This window comes from Colossoma macropomum, unplaced genomic scaffold, assembly GCF_904425465.1.
Source record: "Colossoma macropomum unplaced genomic scaffold, Colossoma_macropomum, whole genome shotgun sequence".
Classification (NCBI taxonomy): Eukaryota; Metazoa; Chordata; class Actinopteri; order Characiformes; family Serrasalmidae; genus Colossoma; species Colossoma macropomum.
The window spans coordinates 3,518,037-3,538,112 of NW_023494810.1; the positions used below are offsets into that span (position 1 = coordinate 3,518,037).

Consider the following 20,076-nt stretch of genomic DNA (forward strand, 5'->3'; position numbering starts at 1 on the left):
CACATCTGTAAAAAGCCTTGGTGTCATGATCGATCCCGATCTGGCCTTCGATGAGCATATTACCAATATTACCAGAATAGCTTTCCTCCACCTGCGTAACATCGCTAAATTAAGAAATGCACTGTCGCTACAGGATGCAGAAACGTTAGTTCACGCCTTCATCACGTCCAGGTTAGATTACTGTAACGCTCTGCTTTCTGGTTGCTCCAGTCAAAACCTTAACAAGCTTCAGTTAGTCCAGAACGCTGCAGCCAGAGTTCTCAGCAAAACCAGGACATTTGACCACATTAGCCCAATTTTGTGTACCTTACATTGGTTGCCAGTTAAATTCCGCATTGTGTACAAAATTCTTCTACTGACATATAAAGCTCTGAATGCTCCTCAGTACCTCAGTGACCTTATTTCCTATTATCAGTCGACACGCCCACTTAGATCACAAGGTGCTGCTCATTATCAGTACCTAGAATTAATAAAGTTACGTCAGGGGGAGGAGCCTTTTCATACAAAGCCCCCCAGCTTTGGAATAGCCTACCAGTCTGTGTTCGGGACTCAGACACAGCCTCCATCTTTAAGTCTAGGCTAAAAACTTACCTGTTTAGTCGAGCCTTTGGTTAATTAGTTTTCGTGTTAGAAAAAGGGGCAGATCTGGGGGTTCACGGACAGAGAGTCTTATGGTAATCTGGGAATGTTGGTGCTGTCGTCCCACTGCTTCACTCAAGTTTGTTGACGATGGAGCAGAGGGGCTCTGACTTCTCAGGGAGCCCTCATGTCCTTGTTACCTTCTGACTCTCCCTCTTAGTTATGCTGCCATAGCCAGGCCTACCGCTGCACTGTCAACTCTCTGTTCTGTTCGGTCACCCCCCCCCGCCCTTTCCCTGAGCTGAGTGACTGCCCATCCCAAGAGGGTCTGATGCGAACACCACTCAATCCCATCCCAGGGGGGTCTGATGCAGCTGGTGCTCCGTCCTGTGTGGTGCTGTCGCTTCGTCTGCCATGACTGGATGGGCTGTTTGCGTGCATCGTAGAGCCTTGTGCTGTGTGGATCCTTGTGTGGTCCTCACTGTACAAAGGACTCTAAACTCCATACCCAACACTGTACAGAACTGTAAAACTGTATCCACTTATACTGTTTTGAGTCTGTGCTGTTATCCGGTGTCGACCAGAGGAGGATGGGTTCCCCTTTTGAGTCTGGTTCCTTTCGAGGTTTCTTCCTCCTGTTGAGGGAGTTTTTCCTTGCCACTGTCGCCAAGGCTTGCTCACTGGGGGCTTGGACCCGGACTCTCTGTGAAGCTGCTTTGTGACAACATCTGTTGTAAAAGGCGCTATATAAATAAATTTGACTTGACTTGTAATTGTAGAACTACAAAGTGCACCTATATAGTAAGTGGAGCTGATAAAATGGACGATGAGCATAGAAACAAGGAGGTGCTCATAATGTTATGCCTGATCGGTGTGTGGTTTTTGAAATATCCTTTGGGGGCTCACGTCCCCCACAGAGGACAACAATGAATTACCAGGTCTCAGGAGGATATAACATACACACAGGAATTATTAGGGTCCAAGCACATAGTCCATTAGCTGCAACTCGCACATAGACTGCCTGACTGAGATCATATTCAAGTTTGTTACAGACAGTATGCCAACTATGGTCTAAATTCACCTCCAAGGGGCGCTGCAGAATGGAATCATATGCAAATTATGTACAAATAATTTCACTTATTTAGTTTAAATTGAACAAATGCAGACAGTGGCAAAATCTCAAAAAAGCCTTTAGTCTGCACAACTTTGCCAATAGATGGGTTCGCTAAATTGTACAGGCAAATTAACCTCTTATTCTCCAGGGTATATTTTGTTTTTTTCATCTGAATTTACATGACCAAATCGTAAGGCAAATTATTCAGTAACTGCATGAAATAAATGTACATTTTTATTTTATTCATTTATTTTTTGTAAAAGCTCCCCTCAAATTAACAGAACCTGTTTTATGATCACACATATTGCTATATGCTTACAATTTACTGCTGACAGCCAAAAATCTTAGACGCTCTGTTTTATTTTATAAAAATAATTTTTACAGAGCAGATCACTGAAGAGACGCCATCTGTTTATAGTTTATACTATAAACAGCCCAGATTTGTGGAAAAATGGGTCGACTTTCAGTAGAAAAAAAAATTTGTGAGTTCAGCTTCTTTTATTATAAGGGTTTAAAATTACATCACCCATCTATTTGACTCGAAAGAAGACAGTTACAGCTCTCATATCACCCCCACCTTTTGAATGTACCTTATGAAATATGAAAGTTATGAAGAATATGGCGAAGTGCGTTTTGGAACCACCGGTGGTCTCAAGGAGTTGAAAAGTCAAATTTAATATTCTGATTTATACATTTCCAACACAGTAGTGCAATGACAAGAATACATTGTCTAATTGACACCAAATTTGGTATACCTGTTCAATGCCTAATGTTAAAATAGGGTGCAAAGATCTGTGGACATATGTTAAAGGGATGCACTAAAACAATAATTACACATGCTGAACTTACTTTTAAATCCATCACATTATAAAGCATTTCCAATACATATTACAAAAGAACAACCAGTATCAAAGTCTGTCATACTTTTCACAATCCAAAGATAAACTGATTAAAAATTAAATAAATTAAAAAACATTTTAGAGTACTTGGCAGCCAAAGCTACCAGATCCCTTCTTCAATTTACTAATTTGCACCCAATCTAATTGACTCAATAATCAAATTTAACACACTGCAAAGTGATCAGTGACAGTAAGCATACCATGAACAAGAAATATGGGTTTAAAATTTGTCATACTACAGACATCCCACAGATGAAGTCATTTTTCTGTGGCATTTTAAAATAACAGGCAAACAAAATGAGCAAATTTGTAAATTACTGGCACCCAAACTAACAGATACAGATTTAAAGTTTGTCAAACTGTGTTAATACCTAAGATAAAGAGCTTTTCCTTCAGCATTTGTAAAGTAACTGCTACACAATATAATCACACTGCTCGGTCTACTCAGGTTGGATGTGTTGTGAAATGGTGCTTGGACCCCTTATTGCTGCTTGCAACTACATTTAATATCGCAGTTTTGGCCAAGCGTGTAGAATGAATTCAGGTGAAGTAGGACACATGCTGAGAGGCACTGAGTCTTGTTGCTTTTGTGAGCTTGATATGAATAAATAAACATCAAAATGTCTAGGGATAAAAATGTAAATAAACACATTTAAAGGGGTTTTAAGAGAGGTTTTAATGGACTATCCTAAGGGCTGTTTCTGAACATTTGGGGACCCATAGAGGCCCCTATGAATGGTCTTTTTTAATGCAAGAATAAAAAAAGAACAAATTTTGATCAGAATCAGAAATGTGTAGTTTTTTATAAAAACAATATCGAATAAATCTGAAAAAAAAAACATAATCTGGACCTGCTAGTATCACAGGGGCGATTTCTTATACCACTGATAGCAAGAAACTACCCTTATTAATCTGGTGTTTGCTGAGTATCATGTGCTAATAATGACCCCTTTTTGAGATTTTGACACTAAATATTTATTTAGAACAAATTTGCAGGACTTTAGATGACAGTGACATTTTATTTTAATTATTTTCACTACATACAACAATCAGCAATCAATCTATTTAGACAATCAAAAGCAGATCATGGCTAACCTTACATTGCAAAGAAGCAAAGTTGAGCACCATGTATAAAAATATATAATTACAAAACTCTGGATAAATCACAATTACCCATTTTAGGAAGTCAGTAGACAGATGTCCATCTATTGTCTGTCCGTTTCCATCAGCTGACTCCAGCAGATGAATCTGCTTCTACATTACCATTATAGAAAATGTAATCAAGAGGTGAAAGAACCCTGAATCGCAATCTTATTTCTACAGAACTGGTCAAGTGTTAAGGGATACGGTGCCAAATTAAAGGCATGGGTGCATATTTTCCTTTGCGTTTGACAATAGTTTAGCGAAGCATTTAAGAAGTTTAATAAATTACAGGTACATTGACTCAAACAGAATGTATTCTGAATCTGTGACACACACTGTGGTAAAGTCATGGAACCACAACCTGAGACAAATGACTGATAGCACCATCACTGATTCACCATGACTGCCGGTCATGAGAACATGGCGTTTCTGTTATCTACAACACTGTTTCAAAACCATCCTTTCTATCACACATTATTAACAAACCATTTTTTACATCTTAATTTGTAACACGAAGAACATAGAAGGTAGAGGCAAATGGCGACTCTTCAGCGGAGGGTTTAGTGCAGCCTCAGGAGAGGATGAGCGCTCGGCTGTGCGCGCTAGTCTTCAGAGAGCGAAGATAACGCCTGGCCTTCTCCGTCATGATCAGCTGATCCTTCGTCCGACCACACGCCACTGTTTCCCACGCTGGCGTCATCTAGTGGGGAAACCAAATGGAGATTAGAACCAGTGAGACAGTTGAGGAGGTAGCCAAGTGATTGATTGCAGACGTAGATCAAGGATTAATTATACACGTCCAAAATTATCCAGACATTCAGCTACTTTAACTATTGCTGACACAGGTGTTCAGCTAGAGGTATAAAGCCCCCCAAGCACTGGGCTGTGGAGTAGTGGAACTGCAGACACTACTGACAAAACATGCAACTTGACTAGGGGTGTTCGAAGGTTTTATGCGATGAGGCTAACTTAGTAACTGGAAAAACAGATTCAACCAGCTAAACCAGCTCAGAATGTTGATCAGCTCTGAAACTGTAAAATCGTACACCAGCTGTGTGACTTACAGGAGCAGGCAGGATCGTGGGGGTCGGCTGAGCTCGACTGGTAGTTATTCCACTTTCATTTGGGCCAAGGATGAAACCCTGGTCCAGGACATTCTCCTCCTTCTTCACCGTAATAGAGGAGTTGAGAGAGCGTGACAGTGACCGGTCCGCCTGCAAGATAAAAAGTCTCCAGTCTTAATTTTAATTAATTTAATTAATAACGAAAAGGTTATGTTTCAGGTAGGTTAGGTAGGATAATATAGTTTCACCACAGCATGTGTTTAATATTTATGACCGATTTGGAGTAACATGTCAAAAAATTTGATTTAGCCAATATTTTGTGCACCCTAACCATTTACCTGGCTATCCTAACCTACAGTACGATTATCTGTTACCGAATTTACAGTCAACTTCACCACCTAAAACCAAATGTTGTTTCACTCCGTTTTTGTACATCTTGCAACATTTGGCACTGTGTGTTTGATGAAGCAGAGCACACAACAGTTTAATCTAAACTTGAGAGAATACAAGTAAATCCTTTTTCGAGTGCCTCTGTACTCAAGATAAACTTTGAAACAGATGTCAAATTTGCATGGGATTAATATAAAGTCAGGTTATTTCTACTTTTCCTTTAACAGTGGGTAAAAGGTGTCAGTGTAACGAGAATTGCTGTAAAAAGCTCACACATTAAGCTTAAACTTGCATGTGCAGAAGTCTGCACACACACAGTGTACATACAGCTAAACTTGTGGACATATTTGACACTCATATGCGTAGCGCTACAGCGAAAAGTGCTGTTTTTAGGCTGGAGAAGACGATGTTATTTGATATGGAAAAAATAAAAACACTCAATGAACTCCTTTAGGTGCTGTTTTTCACCTCTGGAATGACAACTGTTTAGATTATTAAGTCTGAGAATTGGTGAAACATTACCTTGTCTGTCATCTAGCCAACAGGGCTGTACAACAAATTCAGTAGCACACACGAAGCAGACAGAGGAATACATATAACTTCAGCCATCATAGCCTAGTTGCACTAAGTTACTTCAGACGTCTGTCATGTCTGTGGCACACTAAGGCATCATGCTTTGCAGCAAAGTAAAATAAAATAAAATGAAATAAAATAAAATAAGCCACTTCACTGAGTGAGAAGGCATTGAGATGTCAGATTATAAAAGGTACACCTACCGTGTACCTCTCAGTGGCCATTTTATCTTGTAAACCTAGTAAATGCTGACTTAACCTCTTATGCTCGTGGGTATATTTCGTTTTTTCCATCTGAATTTACATGCCCAAATCGTAAGGCAAATTATTCAGTAATTGCATGAAATAAATGTAAATTTTGGTAAAAGCTCCCCTCAAATTAACAGAAAATGTGTTATGATCACACATATTGCTATATGCTTACAATTTACTACTGAAAGCCAAAAAAATCTTAGACGCTCTTTGTATTATTTTATAAAAATAATTTGTACAGAGCAGATCACTGAAGAGACGCCATCTGTTTATAGTTTATAGCCCAGATTTGTGGAAAAATGGGTCGACTTTCAGTAGAAAAAAAAAATTGTGAGTTCAGCTTCTTTTATTATAAGGGTTTAAAATTACATCACCCGTCTATTTGACTGGAAAGAAGAGTTACAGCTCTCATACGACCCCCACCTTTAGAGTGTAGCTTATGAAATATGAAAGTTATGAAGAATATGACGAAGTGCGTTTTGGAACCACCGGTGGTTCCAAGGAGTTAAAAAGGTTAAATACTCAGTAGGTTGCTAAGCTAAACACGGAGACATAACTACAAAACCGGGGAATAAACATTTGTAGTGTCACCTTTTTTCAGTGTCAACTTAGCACTTACAGTTCTACATAAGAAGTTAACCTCAAACAGAATCTCACGCCAGCCGTTTTTATTACACTGGAAACTTTCCTGACACAGTAGCGCACAATCACAGTTCAGATGGAATTAAAATTACTGAGAAACGCCAGTAACAATTAATCAATAATTAATTTCCCCACCTCCCCCTGTAAAACGTATCCCATCCTAACAGCACTTTACACTCTCTTCATAGTAGAAGACTAAAGCCAAATATCTGTATTGCCACCAATGCTTTCATACCTTCCTGCTGGGCTTGGCAGCGGGTTTAGTTTGCTGGCGTCGAGCAGAGCCGGAGTCATTACAGTCCAACACATCCAGGGCCAGAGATTTGCGGACTTTCTTCATGGGAGGCCGATGCTGATGACAAAAAAAAAATAATAATGAATATAAAACACAAGGGTCAGATCCCTGCCTGCAAATTAAACCTAAACCTTTTTGGCTATGTTCACTTTACAAGCCTCGTTGCTCAAATCCGATTTTTTGCTCAAATCTGATCTCTCTGACACGACGGTTCACACTCGTTTAGGTAAGTGATTCAAGTCTGTCATTAATGTGATGAACCTGCGTCCTGAAATGACCCTCATGAGCTCATCCTACTCAGTAACGTCACGTGAATGAATCACGTTCATCATCAGCAACAAACTAACGAGCAGAACGAGCTTCGCTGAGAAGATAATTAACTCTGATCAGCTCTCAGCTTCATTATTAGAGCGAGACGGAGGGGAAAAAGGTGAGATGAGCTGCTTTTCCACCGTTTACAGGCTTTAACTTCTGTTCGGCGCTGCTGCCATGGTAACGATGAATGATGGTCACGCGCAGTGGGGAAAAAAAGCACATGAATTCCGATCTGAGCGTCACATTAAGGTCGCATGGCCACGAATCGGATATGTATCCGATAAATGACCACATATGAAAGTGGCTCAGGTCGGATTTGAAAGGTGTCCACACAGCTCTGAAAACATCAGATCGGAGTCACATTAGGGCAAAAAAAATCTGATTTGTGCCATTTTTACCTGGTAATGTGAACGTAGCCTTAGTCTAGGAACAGGTTTAAAACGATATGTGTGACACAATAGTGAATCACCACTGTCCAAACATTCTTCTTTAATTTTGCACAGGAGCTACAAGGCTAAAAAGTAATGAAAGCTTATAAACCACAAATTAGCTTTGTTTTAGCAACCGTTCATTTTCGCTCGTCCATTTTTTCATTTCAATTAAAAAATAAAAATTAAAAGGAATTCATTTTGATGCATCACTGAACACTACGTCACACAGTGTCTGAAACCAGAGCATGTGTTTGAGACTACTTGACAAGTATGTGATGATTTAGGTATGCAATTATGTGGAGTATAACCTTCCATTACCTATTAGGTACATTAGCCTCGTAGCTCCAGTACAAAACTAAAGCAGCAAACTTGAAACAACGAACACGTTTTAAAGTAATATTGTGTTAATTAAATTTTTTATAGCAAAAAGACAGCGAATGAGACAACCTGCCCTCCACTCACCACTTGTTTTTGTCTCCACTCAGGTGGACTCTCATCCTTCACAATGAGCTCGATCCCCGCCTCGCTGCGCAGGACCTCCTTCAGGTCCTCCTCTAAGTTAGGCGTTGGTGGCTGTAAGACAGAACAAATATATTTATACATATATCAGCCTTAACATGGGTGCATAGTCTGTAGCATAAACCTTTGTTTTGGTTAATCTACTGGCATTTCCTCACCAGAGGCCGTATGGGGCCGTACTTCTCCAGGGCATTCTTAAATGGGGTAGGAGTGCGGGGAGTGTTATCCATATCAGCCTTGTGGTTCGGTGTGATGAATCTAAATGGGGAAAACGTTTTAGTTCAGAGTTCCTTCACATTACAATCTGTTTTGTTGAGGAAAAGAACATAGGAGACAAAAGAACATACACAGAGTTTTCTTTCTGAGTGAGGGGAGTCTTGTCACGGTGTAGTGGTGTGGTGACGATGGCCTTTTGGCTACACACAGGGGTAGACGTGAGAGAGGGATTCTCCAAGTCCAGGGTGTCTTGTTTGGTCCATAAATTGAGGAACTGCAAAAGGTAAAAAAAAATAAAATAAAATAAATAAAAATAAAAACAATTATGAAAATACTGTTTCACCCCTTAATTCCAATCCAATTTACTAAAAATATTAAATAACGTTTCGATACCGAGTTTTTAATGAAAATTAGGTAAACACGTTGAAGTATATTTATATATATTAAAGCTAATTCGGCTTAAGTAAGATATCCTAAAGTGCCAATTACTTTAAAATGCTACAGTTAAATGTATATTATATATATATATTGTTCTTTTTTTACTAGTGACTTTCATACATTTTTTTCTCAGTTTTGAAGATGCTGACCTACACATCTTAAAGTTTATATGTAATATTAATAAAGTAAAACAGTGTTAAATGTGTTTTCTTTGGGGACTACTTTGTCTTACAATATTCGGCGCATACCTCTCCTCGAAGAACGGCTTTTAAAAATACATTCTGGCTCTTAATTCCAAATTTTTGCTCAGATCAGATCCTTTTTGTAACTTGACGGCTCTCATTTGTGTAAGCAACGAAGCCGTGTCCTAAATGAGCCTTCGTCACCAAGATAATATGCTCTGTGCAACTTAGCTGGTCATTATTAGAGCAGGATAAAGATGAAAAAGGGTCAGATGCACTGCATTTGCACCGTGTACTAGTACTAACGTCAGGTTAGGTGCTGCTGCCACAGTAAATGGGGAAGGAAAAAGAAAAAAAAAAAACGAAAAAAAAACAAAAAAAAACTGATGGTTCTCAGTTCACATGGTAAGTTTCTCCAGAATTAAGTATTAAGTATTTCACATCTAACCACCGCAGTTTTCTTTTTTACTTTTATTTAATTTCGCACTGTAGACATTAATACATCTGAAAATGTGCCTCACTACTGGATTGGACAGTGTCCGGTTATGTCACCTTTACGTCAGTAGTACAAATACAGCATAACAGGGGGAAATAGCCTTAATAAAGCATTAGACTGGGCTTAATACAGGCGATCTCACTCCATTAAAATATGGCTTGAGCACATCCCCACATAGAGTACAGCAAACACTCCAGCTGGGTATGAATGGATTATTACCTGAGAGGGAGAGAAGGGGAGGATCTTGACAGGAGTGCTTTTGGGGGTCATGGAGTCGTTGGGGTCTGGGGACAGGGCGATGCGGCGGCGGGTGCGGCGACTCAAGATGGAAGGGGGCGTGGCCCCGCCAGGGGAGATTGGGATTAGCTCCCCTTTACTGCCTTTACTGAGCTCCTGTAGAGCACTGCCCTCCAACCGGAACTGCAACACCTCCGGACTCTGACTCTCCTCCGGCAAGTCAAAATCAGCCAGATTACACCAACCCTCCAGGTCCTGCAGGGAGAGAGGCATAGGGATTATTTCATTGAAAGAACACACCAGATCCCAGATCAGAGGTCTTCTAATGTAGACCTTGAATCCGGTTTCCTATCCTGGATTTTGTAATTACTGGTGAACTGAACTGTTGTAAATGATTGTCCAAATAGAATCGCATATACCAGCAAAATCCAGGACCTGAAACTGGATTCAAGGTCCAGATCACTGTCTTAAAGGAGAGCTGCTGAGTCAGAACTGTTCACAGTGGTGGTGATAGGAACCAGACATCTAAAGAGCTTAATGTCTCAAAGCTCCCTCACAAAGTTTTTGAAAAAATACGCTGCCTGATGTCTGAGACATTCTTTTGCGATAGTTTTGAGAAGGTTTTGGTTTAAACCTTTAAATCCATGCAAGGTGTTCTGAGGCAAAACAGTCCCAAAAGAAAACATTTCTCAGATTTACCACTACCTATTACTATTATCAACATTACACACAAATCACCAGACTTGATTGTTTACTGATTGTTTTGGATAGTAAATAGACACAGCTCCAATGTCATCATCAAATTTGCAGATGATAAGACCAAGGAGCTCATAGTGGACTTTAGGAAGCAAGAGAAAGTGCACACCCCCATCACCATCAACGGAGCTACTGTAGAGAGGGTCAGCAGCTTCAAGTTCCTCAGTGTTCACATCTCAGAGGATCTGACATGGAGCGAAAACACCACATGGGTGGTAAAAAAGGCACAACAGTGCCTCTTCTACCTCAGGTGGCTAAGCAGGTTTGGCATGATCCCCTGCATCCTCAGAACATGTTACACAAGCACTGTGGAGAGCATTCTAACAGCTCCATCACCACCTGGTATGAGAACTGCACTGCCATCGAGCGGAAAACTCTGCAGAGGGTGGTGCGGACAGCCCAGCACATCACCGGGGTCCAACTCCCAAACCTCCTGGAGATATAGGAATGCTGCCTGAGGAAGACCAGGAGGATTCTAAAGGACTCCACCAACCCAAGCCACTGTCTGTTCTCACAGCTGCCAAGCGGGAGGAGGTGCAGAAGCATGAAGTCCAGAACCAGCCGGTTCTGAGAGAGTTTCTTCCTCCGGACCATCAGGCTGCTGAACAGCCAGCAGTGCTGGTGTATCGGTTTATAGGCCTGTCACTGCACCTCATCATCATGATGGTCTCCATGGACAATCCACACCTCATCTACATCTCAAAAGACACTCTGATCTCACTGCACCTTCAATCCAGCAAATCTATACTTACACATATAGATTTACATCTTGTACATCTTTTATCCATATCTTGTATAATCTGGAAGATTTCTATATCAATATTCTACCCCCTGTGTACCTTTCATATATATATAGTATTGAAATTCTACAAAGGGCTACACACCTGAGATTTTCACTCACCTTGCACCTGTGTAAATGTGATGTGACAAACATGATTTCATTTAAATATAAATGGATATATTTGCACTGTAGACATTGAGACCCCTGGCTCCTATCACCACCACTGTCAGGAAATCTGTTAAGTTTCTCTAGGATGAACCAAATTTATATCATGTTAGATCTAGTGTTAGGCTAGGCTTAATTTGTGTCTACATAGTGAGCTCTTAGCCTATAACCACTGCAGAATGCCACTGCATATCATTTCACCCTTCAGACAAAGGCAGTGTGCAGTGAACTCACCCCGTCCATCAGCTCCATAACCTCCTTCAGGGTGGGCGCTGCAGAGGGCGAGAGGAAGCCTGAGCTGTCCACCACCCAGGCAGAGTTCCCCCCACTGTCTGCTTCGCTTTTAGGGGTTGCTGGAGCTCTGGGACGTTTAGGAGTCGCAGAGCTGATGGGAGCAGCTTCAGCTTTCTGCGGTGCAGGATCTAAAGACTCCTGGCGGTAACAGAAAGTATGAATTTCATTTTCATTATTAGTTCAAGACCCTGAAATAAATTAATGAAGCTCTATGGTGAGTAAAATAGGGCTTGTGAGACTATAAAACACAGGGTGGACTAAAGGGACATTTCGGTAGATGGGTTAAAATAATGACCACAGCCAAAATGACAATGTCTTATGCTGCCTTAAGTTCTAATAGACTTGCTTATGTGGTTTCTGACACTGTACACAGTTATCTATGAAAAATGACAAAAGTATGGATAAAATAAAGGCCGCAGCTACTGTTTTGGCTGTGCAACATACACTTGCCCATTTTTCTAGATAATACAGCGTCCAACCAACATTAGGGACTCTATTTAAGGATACTTAACAACTCATTGGGTCTTAGTCATCAAAGTTATGCAAAAAATAAAGTAAGTAAACACATAAATAAAAAAGAAGCAGATTTGACCACCTTTAATGACGTACAAACTACTGTGTCTGATTCGTGACATATTTGTAAAACGTGCAACCAATAGGAGATTTGAGTGTAATTTAATCAGGTTCAGTGTGTCAAATCAAGCAGCAGCCCATCAGTACCTCACTTTCACATCGTTTACATTAATTACACTCCAATTCAAGCAGTTGTATCAGCAGGGACCCAATAAAAACACGGCATTCAGCAGCTCACGACTGAGTTCACTGCTCCACCTAGTGTCCAAACTTTGAGTTAAAATTACCACGACTGGAAGGAATAAAATGTGACAAACAAAACGTCTCAGCTTATTTAAGACGACAGAATGATGTGATTGTGTACAGTGATTATTTTCACTTGATTAAAATAACACATTTAAATACTGTATTATTGCAGTGTATGAGATGTTTCTGCACTATGTTTTATTTTTTGGAGGGGTCAGTCGTATAAAACAAATGTACATGTGTAATATCTTTTTACATGGAACACAGAACAGCTGCTGCATTTGTTTATACCAATGTTCACGTAAAATAAGTAGATCCACTTGTACTGGATTACCCAAATTATTAGTAATATTGTTATTTTCTATTATTATTCTTATTATCATTATTATAAGTGGTAGTTTTGGTGGTTAACTGCAAATCAAGCATTTTCCTTCAGGTTATTAAAACTATTCTACTCAAATTTTCATGGATTCCTACCAGACCTGAGTTTGATCGTTTAAATATGTCTGTGCACTCATTTTACAATCAGATTCAACCTAACACAACTTTGATAAATGTGTTTTGAGAAGTGTGGGCTGGTTTATTTATGCAGCCTGCATATTGCTAATTGGTGGGGTGTAAGCTTCCTTTATACATTAACTATGTTAGCCTTGTAGCTCCAGTGCAACACTAAAAAAGCACATTTCCAAACATGTCTTGGCCAACCAACTACACTCAAGGTAAGGGGGAAATCGTAAAAATAAAAAAATGTACCCCAAACTATCACTTTAAAACAATATTACTTGCTTTTAGTCTACAAAAGTGTGATGTTTTACCTGTGTCACCACCTCTATAGGGATACCCTCACTGGCTGCATTATAGCAGAATTCCTCCTACAGAGAATACAGGTACAGATCAATACCCAGCCCTTATATTATTCATGTTTTAACAATAAAAAGACAAGGAATAAAAAAGAAAATGCTGCAGCAGTTACATTCTGGCATCCTATGCACCATTTAAGGTGGAATGGGAAAGCTCGAACAAGAAGCTGGCGATTGAGAAACTGACTTCAGCCTCGTAAAACGTCATTTAAAAAGACACTTTCACTTTTGAGGAAAAGTTTCCTGTCGGAGATGTGAGAAAAGCAGCTATAGCTGAACTAAAGCTTAAAGCAGAGCAAAGTAAGTCAGCGTTTTCGTTTACATCGTGTTTTTTCGCTTATGCTAGTAGCACGTACTGAGACATATTTACAGCCAAGATGGTAAAATGAACATAAAACGTTGTGGCTTCCAAAGTGGTTTAATTATTGCTGAAAGGACAAAATGGCTCTTCTTAACATTGGTGTTGCCGACCCCTGGGCTAACATGTTACATCACAGCTAGCGAATTAAATTGGGGCATTAAACAGAAGATTTTATATTTAGCTATCAGAATATATGAGGCAAAATTCCACTGTGCCATTTTAAAATCTTTTTAAAAGTCATTTTAAAGTACTGAACTTCTATAATGTTAGATTTTTTTGCCGTATTGAAATGTGCTGTATCAAGACGGCATCGTGCAGCATCGTGCAGCCCACTCACTGCACAGCCGGCAGTTCATTCTCCAGCTCCTTACACTAAATTCCCAAACTATCATCACCACTGAGCAGCTTTTTGTTTTTTTATTGCGGCAGTTTTATGGCTCAGTCTGATTTGGTCAGACTCTGAAGATCAGACTACACGTTTGGCGAATGGTGTTGGGTTCATTTCTGGCTGATTCCAGGTTGTTCAGTTGTTCTTCTGTCACAGCTGCTGACTGAAAAGCTGCTCAGTGGTGACGACAGTTTGGGAACTTAGTGTCTGACCAAATCAGCTGTCGGTCAAATGTGATCTTAAGTGTCCATTTTCTGTTTGTGGCAAAGACGTAAAAACGTTCAAACGGCTTGAGCGTCTCCTACAGCTGTCAAAGTTGTTGCTTAGCAACGGCGTCTCAGTGGAGTGATACAGTGTTTGTGAAAAACCTGTGATGTTATGGTGAAATAACAGCACCGTTAGAACGCTTCTCAACCAATCAGCTTGCGCGGCCCGAACTAACTGTTGTACAAACCCATATAAAATGCAGGGGGTGTATAAATGATACCTGTGGATCAACGTGTTGAACTATAACATTTTCTGGCTCAGGCTGGTGAATGATATGGAGAGTCGTGTCCACTCCGTCATAGTAACCCGTCTCAACCTTGCGCTTGATTGTAGAGTTCCAATGATTCTTCACCGCATTGTCTGTTCTAAAAGAAAACACAGAAACACACACTGTTTGGGTGAAAACACATCAGTAACTTATCAGAAATGACTCTCCTGCTGGGTGTAAACAAACTGAAAAACAAGAACTAATTCTGGAAAAATAATAATAAATCATGACACACATTTGCCTGAAATTGAGCGGAGTTAAGTCATCTTAAATAGACTCCCACTTAGTTTCTGATACTGTATGACTTAAATAAATATATAAAATATACAAATATATTGAAGAAAATGCCTTGAACGTATGCAGAGAAACAGATGGACTACAGTCTGTAACTGTAGAACTACAAAGTGCACCTATATAGTAAGTGGAGCTGATAAAATGGACAATGAGTGTAGAAACAAGGAGGTGGTCATAATGTTATGCCTGATTGGTGTATATATCAGCAGCACTCACCTTCCAGGGAGCAGCTTGGCGATCTCGGCCCAGCGGTTGCCCAGCACACGGTGGGCCTTATAGATTATCAGGTCCTCCTCTGCAGTCCAGGAGGACTTCTTCACATCTGGGTTCAGGTGGTTATGCCAGCGCTCGCGGCACTGCTTTCCCAGACGCCCCTTCAAGTGCTTAGCAACCATGGCCCACTGCTTGTTACCATACCTATTCACCAGCTCTATTACCTTTACAGACACGAAGTGGAAATGTAAGCCAAGCTATGAGATGAGCACTGCATCGGCCTTCTCACCATTGATATACATGGACAAGATCATTCTGGACGACTCCCATGCAGTGAACCAGTTTTTCCAGTCTGGTCTCTGGTAGAAGGCTGGGGGCCATAATAACCAGAACCAACCAATATACACATTATGTTTATGTAATAATTTGGTTTATTAGGGAAGTCCTCCTTCAATAGGACAAAAAAAAAAGTACATTGTGCTTAATTATAAATAAGGACTGTGCATTTTGCTGAATGTAAAAGTTCGCTACAGCATATCACAGCTGCCGGTACAAAACCACAAAAACACACAGTTTTCATTTTTTGACATAATTCAAAACATTCCCTTTACATTGTGCTACAATTTCATGGTAAACGAATTAACAGAAATGATCGAAAATTACTTGGAATAAAATCTCATTTTACTGTATTAACTTGCATTAAAAACTAAGAATGTTTTTTTTCCCTTCTCCTGAAAGCTCACCATTTTGGAGAAATGAGGTTTTGCTCCCACAACGACATCATCGCTGTCCATTTTACCATAATCCAGATGCCGCGCTGGGTCCAGCCATGCACGTTAAAAGCTCGGCTAGCCACAGCATTCCTTAATCCGTGTAGATATTCATAATAGATTAACTTTAGCACCTTCTTACACAAACCTGAAGTTAGATTCTTATTTGCCAACTTCTTGTTCGTATTTTCCCATTCCACCTTAAATGGTTCAATTTCAGGCACCAGAAAGTAACTGCTGCACCATTTAAGGTGGAACAGGAAACTCGTTCGCTTCATGCTTCTCACTGTGTTTTAGGGGTTTATTTTATTTTTGTGTATTAAGATTAGAAGTGACTCACACATTGATGATTTGCTGATGTGTCTGATTGTGTTTCTCACTCCAAACTTGGTTTTTAATCATCAGGTGCAGACTGAATACTTTCCTACTGGTCCAGACGGCTAATTATCATGATCAGTTATTAAAGTAATAAAAGCTACTGAGAGCAGATCCATGCAGCCTGGATTAATCTGTGTCTGAGGATTATAACAAACCAAATCTAGTGAAAATCGGTTGAGTAATAAGGAAGTTGTGTCTGATTTAATCCTGAGACTCATCGTCTCTCAATACAAGCGAATTTGTTCACAAGCGGATCTTGAGCGCTCCAACATGGCGGGCGCTCAGACGTATGGATATCTAGGTATGGATATCTATGGTTTGCTCCCACAACGACATCATCATTGCCCATTTTCAGTCCTCTTTTCCATAGTCTGAAAACGACATCTGCCCTTTATACTGTAGGAAAAATTAACACCAAATGGACTAATAAGAAAAAATTATGTTTCATTAAATCTTGTGACATTAACATTGAAAGTTAAGAACATTCTTCTTTCTCCCGTGAAGATACAAGGCTTTGTTCTGACAGTGATATGATTGTGTATACTGCCTAAAGGTAAATGTAAATTTCTAAATGTTATTTTTTTAAAAACGTCTAAATGTTATTATTTTTAAAAAATTTTCTAGCTAGTTACATTTGGGGTAATTAAACTTTGCGAATAAAATCATGTTGCCAAATAGTAAAAGAAAACACTGAAAATATATATTCTCTCTCTCACCTTTTCATCCTCCTCTTTAGTCCAAGGTCCTTTGACAAGGTCTGGATCCAAGACTTTGTACCAGCGGTGCTGACACTGATGTTCTGACCGATTCTAATGAACAGTTTGCATTTATTAACATTAACACACAGCACTACACCAAAAAGCAGATCCACTGATGTAAATAAGAAATACACAATAAGGGGCATTTGACAAAGCAGGATTTCTCAGTCTTCAGCCTACTGTACCAAATTTAGTTTCACCTACTCAACTCCGCTTCATGAAACACCCCCTAGATTTCATACACAGCATAAACAATACATACTGGCAGAAAACTGGCGATGTATTTCCAGTCGGTCGTTCCTAAACTCTGAACCAGTGTTCGCAGATTATCATCCTGGAAAACAAAGAGAGACCAGTCTTGTATTAACACACACTCTCAAACACTATTATAAGGGGTGAAAAACTGAGTTCTGAGATGGAAAAACTCAGATTTAGCTGGTTTTCCACTCAGTCTGACTACCGCAAGCTTCTAAAACGTCTGGAAAAACTACACTATATGCACAAATGTTTGTAGACACACCTATTTAGTGGTTTCAGATATTGTAAAAGAGCACCCATTGCTAACGCATTTGCTCAACTGAGCACATATGGACTGTACAATCTCAATATAAAAGCATGGCCAATAGAACGGGGTGCTCTGGAGAAGCCGCACAAGGTCTCCATGCATCCCAGCTTCAGCTAGAAGGGTACAAAGCTCCCCAGCATTGAGATGCAGAGCAGTGAAACTGCATTCTCTGGAGTGATGGAGCTCCATGCAATACCCTTGGGAGCAGCTGGAGTTCGGGCTGAACGATTTGGCTAAAATATCTAATTGCGATCGGACTAATACTGCAATTGCGATTATATTCTATAAATTAAGGTTCAGGCTTTTTTTTGTTGACAAGACCAGAATATTAACCTTTACTAGCTTGAGGCTTGACCCCTTAATGTAGTGTGTCAGACTGCCAGTAAGTCATGGTTGTGAAGTCACAAAACATGGAGGTTAGGTTCCCTCTGATTGGTCTACCTTATGTAGACAGCTCTCAAATTCTACGTTATTCGGTTAAACTTTCTCTTCTTAAAACTTTTTGATGACATAGGCTATAATTGTTTAAAAAAATTGCAATTTTTGCAACTCTTGCGATTTGAAAATTGCACTCCCTTAGATTGCGATTTCGATATAAAACCGATTAATCATTCAGCCCTAGCTGGACTGGCAAAAACTAACCATCGAACATCATTATCTGACTTCACTAATGCTTTTGTGGCTGAACGCAATCAAATCCGTACAGAAATGTTTCGACATCTAGCGTAAAGCCTTCCCAAAACAGTAGAAGCTGTTGCATCAGCAAAGAGGGGACAAACGTCCAATTAATACCCTTGATTTCCAAAGAAACACTGTGTCTACAAGCTTTCGGGCATTTAGTGCCACTCTTTCGTCAACCTAACTCACCTCTTCCTGAGTCCACTTCACTTTTACTTTGCCGCAGTCCTTTTGGTCCGCTACATCAGAATCTGTGTCCTGACAGTCCACGTCCTCCCTGCAAACACACACAGGCAAACAGGACAGTCTTGTTAACAGGTCAGGGGACATGAGGACAAACACTACCATGTGGTCATCAGCAACGTGTGGAGTTGTACTGACACCATCTGGCTTTGTGGTGTTTCCAGTACTAGTATTACAAGCCTGTTAGCACTGCACTAATGTACACATGGTTAAAGCAAAGTTAACAGCCAACTATGGATGAGCTTGAACAAGAAATAGTGACTAAAAACACATAATAAAACATCCATAAGCTAAATATTGTTTCCTTTGGTGACTGAAGTCACACCATGAAAGTCTTAACGTCACTTCTCCAACGTTTCTTAAACATTTCTCAGTATTTACGTTCATAAAGCCTGCATATAGGCTTTAATATCATCAGGATTTGTTCATTTTAGAGCTACTTCTGTTGGCCAAGACAACAACTCGTTAGCTCGCTTGCTACAAGCTAGCTCGATTAGCAAAACAAGATCATAAACTGCGGTTTTGGTCAAGAATAGTTTGTAAAACTGTACAAAAACATGTATTTTAGACACGTTAGGGTTACATCAACTATTCCTGGATCATAAACAGGTTGGTTCGAGCATTACTAGAGCCTTTCCAGCAGACAGTGCTAAGCTGAAGTCAGCTTCTTGTTCGAACTTTCCCGCTCCACCTTAAACGGCGCAGCAGTTCCACTCCGGCCGCTGGAGGCCTGAGGCGCCAGAATGGAACTGCGGCACCGTTTAAGGTGGAACGGGAAAAATGCGAACTTCAGCCTCGAGCTAAGCGGGCTATTCCTATACATTAGCTAGGCGGGTCCCCTGTTTTTGTTTTTTTTTACGTGCTAACGAGTTCTCAAGCGAAGCCTCGACTTACCCCCCAGTCTGCTCACGGTGTATTGTTTATTTTGCCCCGTATTTGAGGTTTGTTTGCGCCGAGTCTACGCATAAACATTGATGAATGGTCCGCTTACCCGCGCGTCCAAGAAAAAGACATTTCCACGCAGATGCGCTTTCTCCGTAGTCTCCGATCAAAGCGTACTTCTTCCCTGCGATGCTTCGCACACAGCACATCAAGATCCGACCATCCGCATCGTGGATCCTGGTCACTTTATTGAACGGACAAAACTTCTCGGATCGACCCCGAAACACACAGCAGCTGTGAAAATCTGAAACTGCGCGCTTTTTTCGCAGGGCTTTCCCGGGAGTGACGTCACGCGCATGCGCACCGCATCGAGCGAGCCAGTGCAGCAGCTAATGGTGATAATTGCAAATAAATAAAAATACTGTGTTAAAATCATTTGCATGACATGACTGCAACTGCATGGGTCCTATTAGTTTTAAATTTGACCAAAAACGTGTCCTCTTTTGTATTCCACTGAAAACACACTGACCAAATGACCAAATCAAATCAAGT

The 20,076-nt window shown here is 40.3% G+C and overlaps 1 protein-coding gene across 1 annotated transcript; it reads right to left on the minus strand.

Annotated features, from left to right (window-relative positions):
• Nucleotides 1-3,628: 3,628 nt before the first annotated feature.
• On the minus strand, nucleotides 3,629-19,849 carry mybl2b (v-myb avian myeloblastosis viral oncogene homolog-like 2b). The gene is made up of 15 exons (XM_036559508.1): nucleotides 19,634-19,849; nucleotides 18,589-18,676; nucleotides 17,419-17,490; nucleotides 17,115-17,207; nucleotides 15,254-15,474; nucleotides 14,696-14,840; nucleotides 13,415-13,471; nucleotides 11,721-11,918; nucleotides 9,767-10,039; nucleotides 8,563-8,705; nucleotides 8,374-8,473; nucleotides 8,159-8,269; nucleotides 6,891-7,007; nucleotides 4,800-4,949; nucleotides 3,629-4,435 (listed from the first exon to the last, which is right to left on the minus strand). The coding sequence occupies exons 1-15, from the start codon at nucleotides 19,654-19,656 to the stop codon at nucleotides 4,307-4,309; spliced, it is 1,920 nt and encodes a 639-aa protein (XP_036415401.1). The 5' UTR covers nucleotides 19,657-19,849; the 3' UTR covers nucleotides 3,629-4,306.
• Between the last annotated feature and the right edge of the window lie 227 nt (nucleotides 19,850-20,076).

Coding starts and splice junctions, on each gene's coding strand:
- mybl2b (XM_036559508.1), bottom strand. CDS start 19,656: ATGTCTTTTTCTTGGACGCGCGG. Junction 10,040..11,720: donor TTATGGAGCTGATGGACGGG/GTGAGTTCACTG, acceptor CTCTCCCTGCAG/GACCTGGAGGGTTGGTGTAA. Junction 4,436..4,799: donor CCACGATCCTGCCTGCTCCT/GTAAGTCACACA, acceptor TTTCCCCACTAG/ATGACGCCAGCGTGGGAAAC.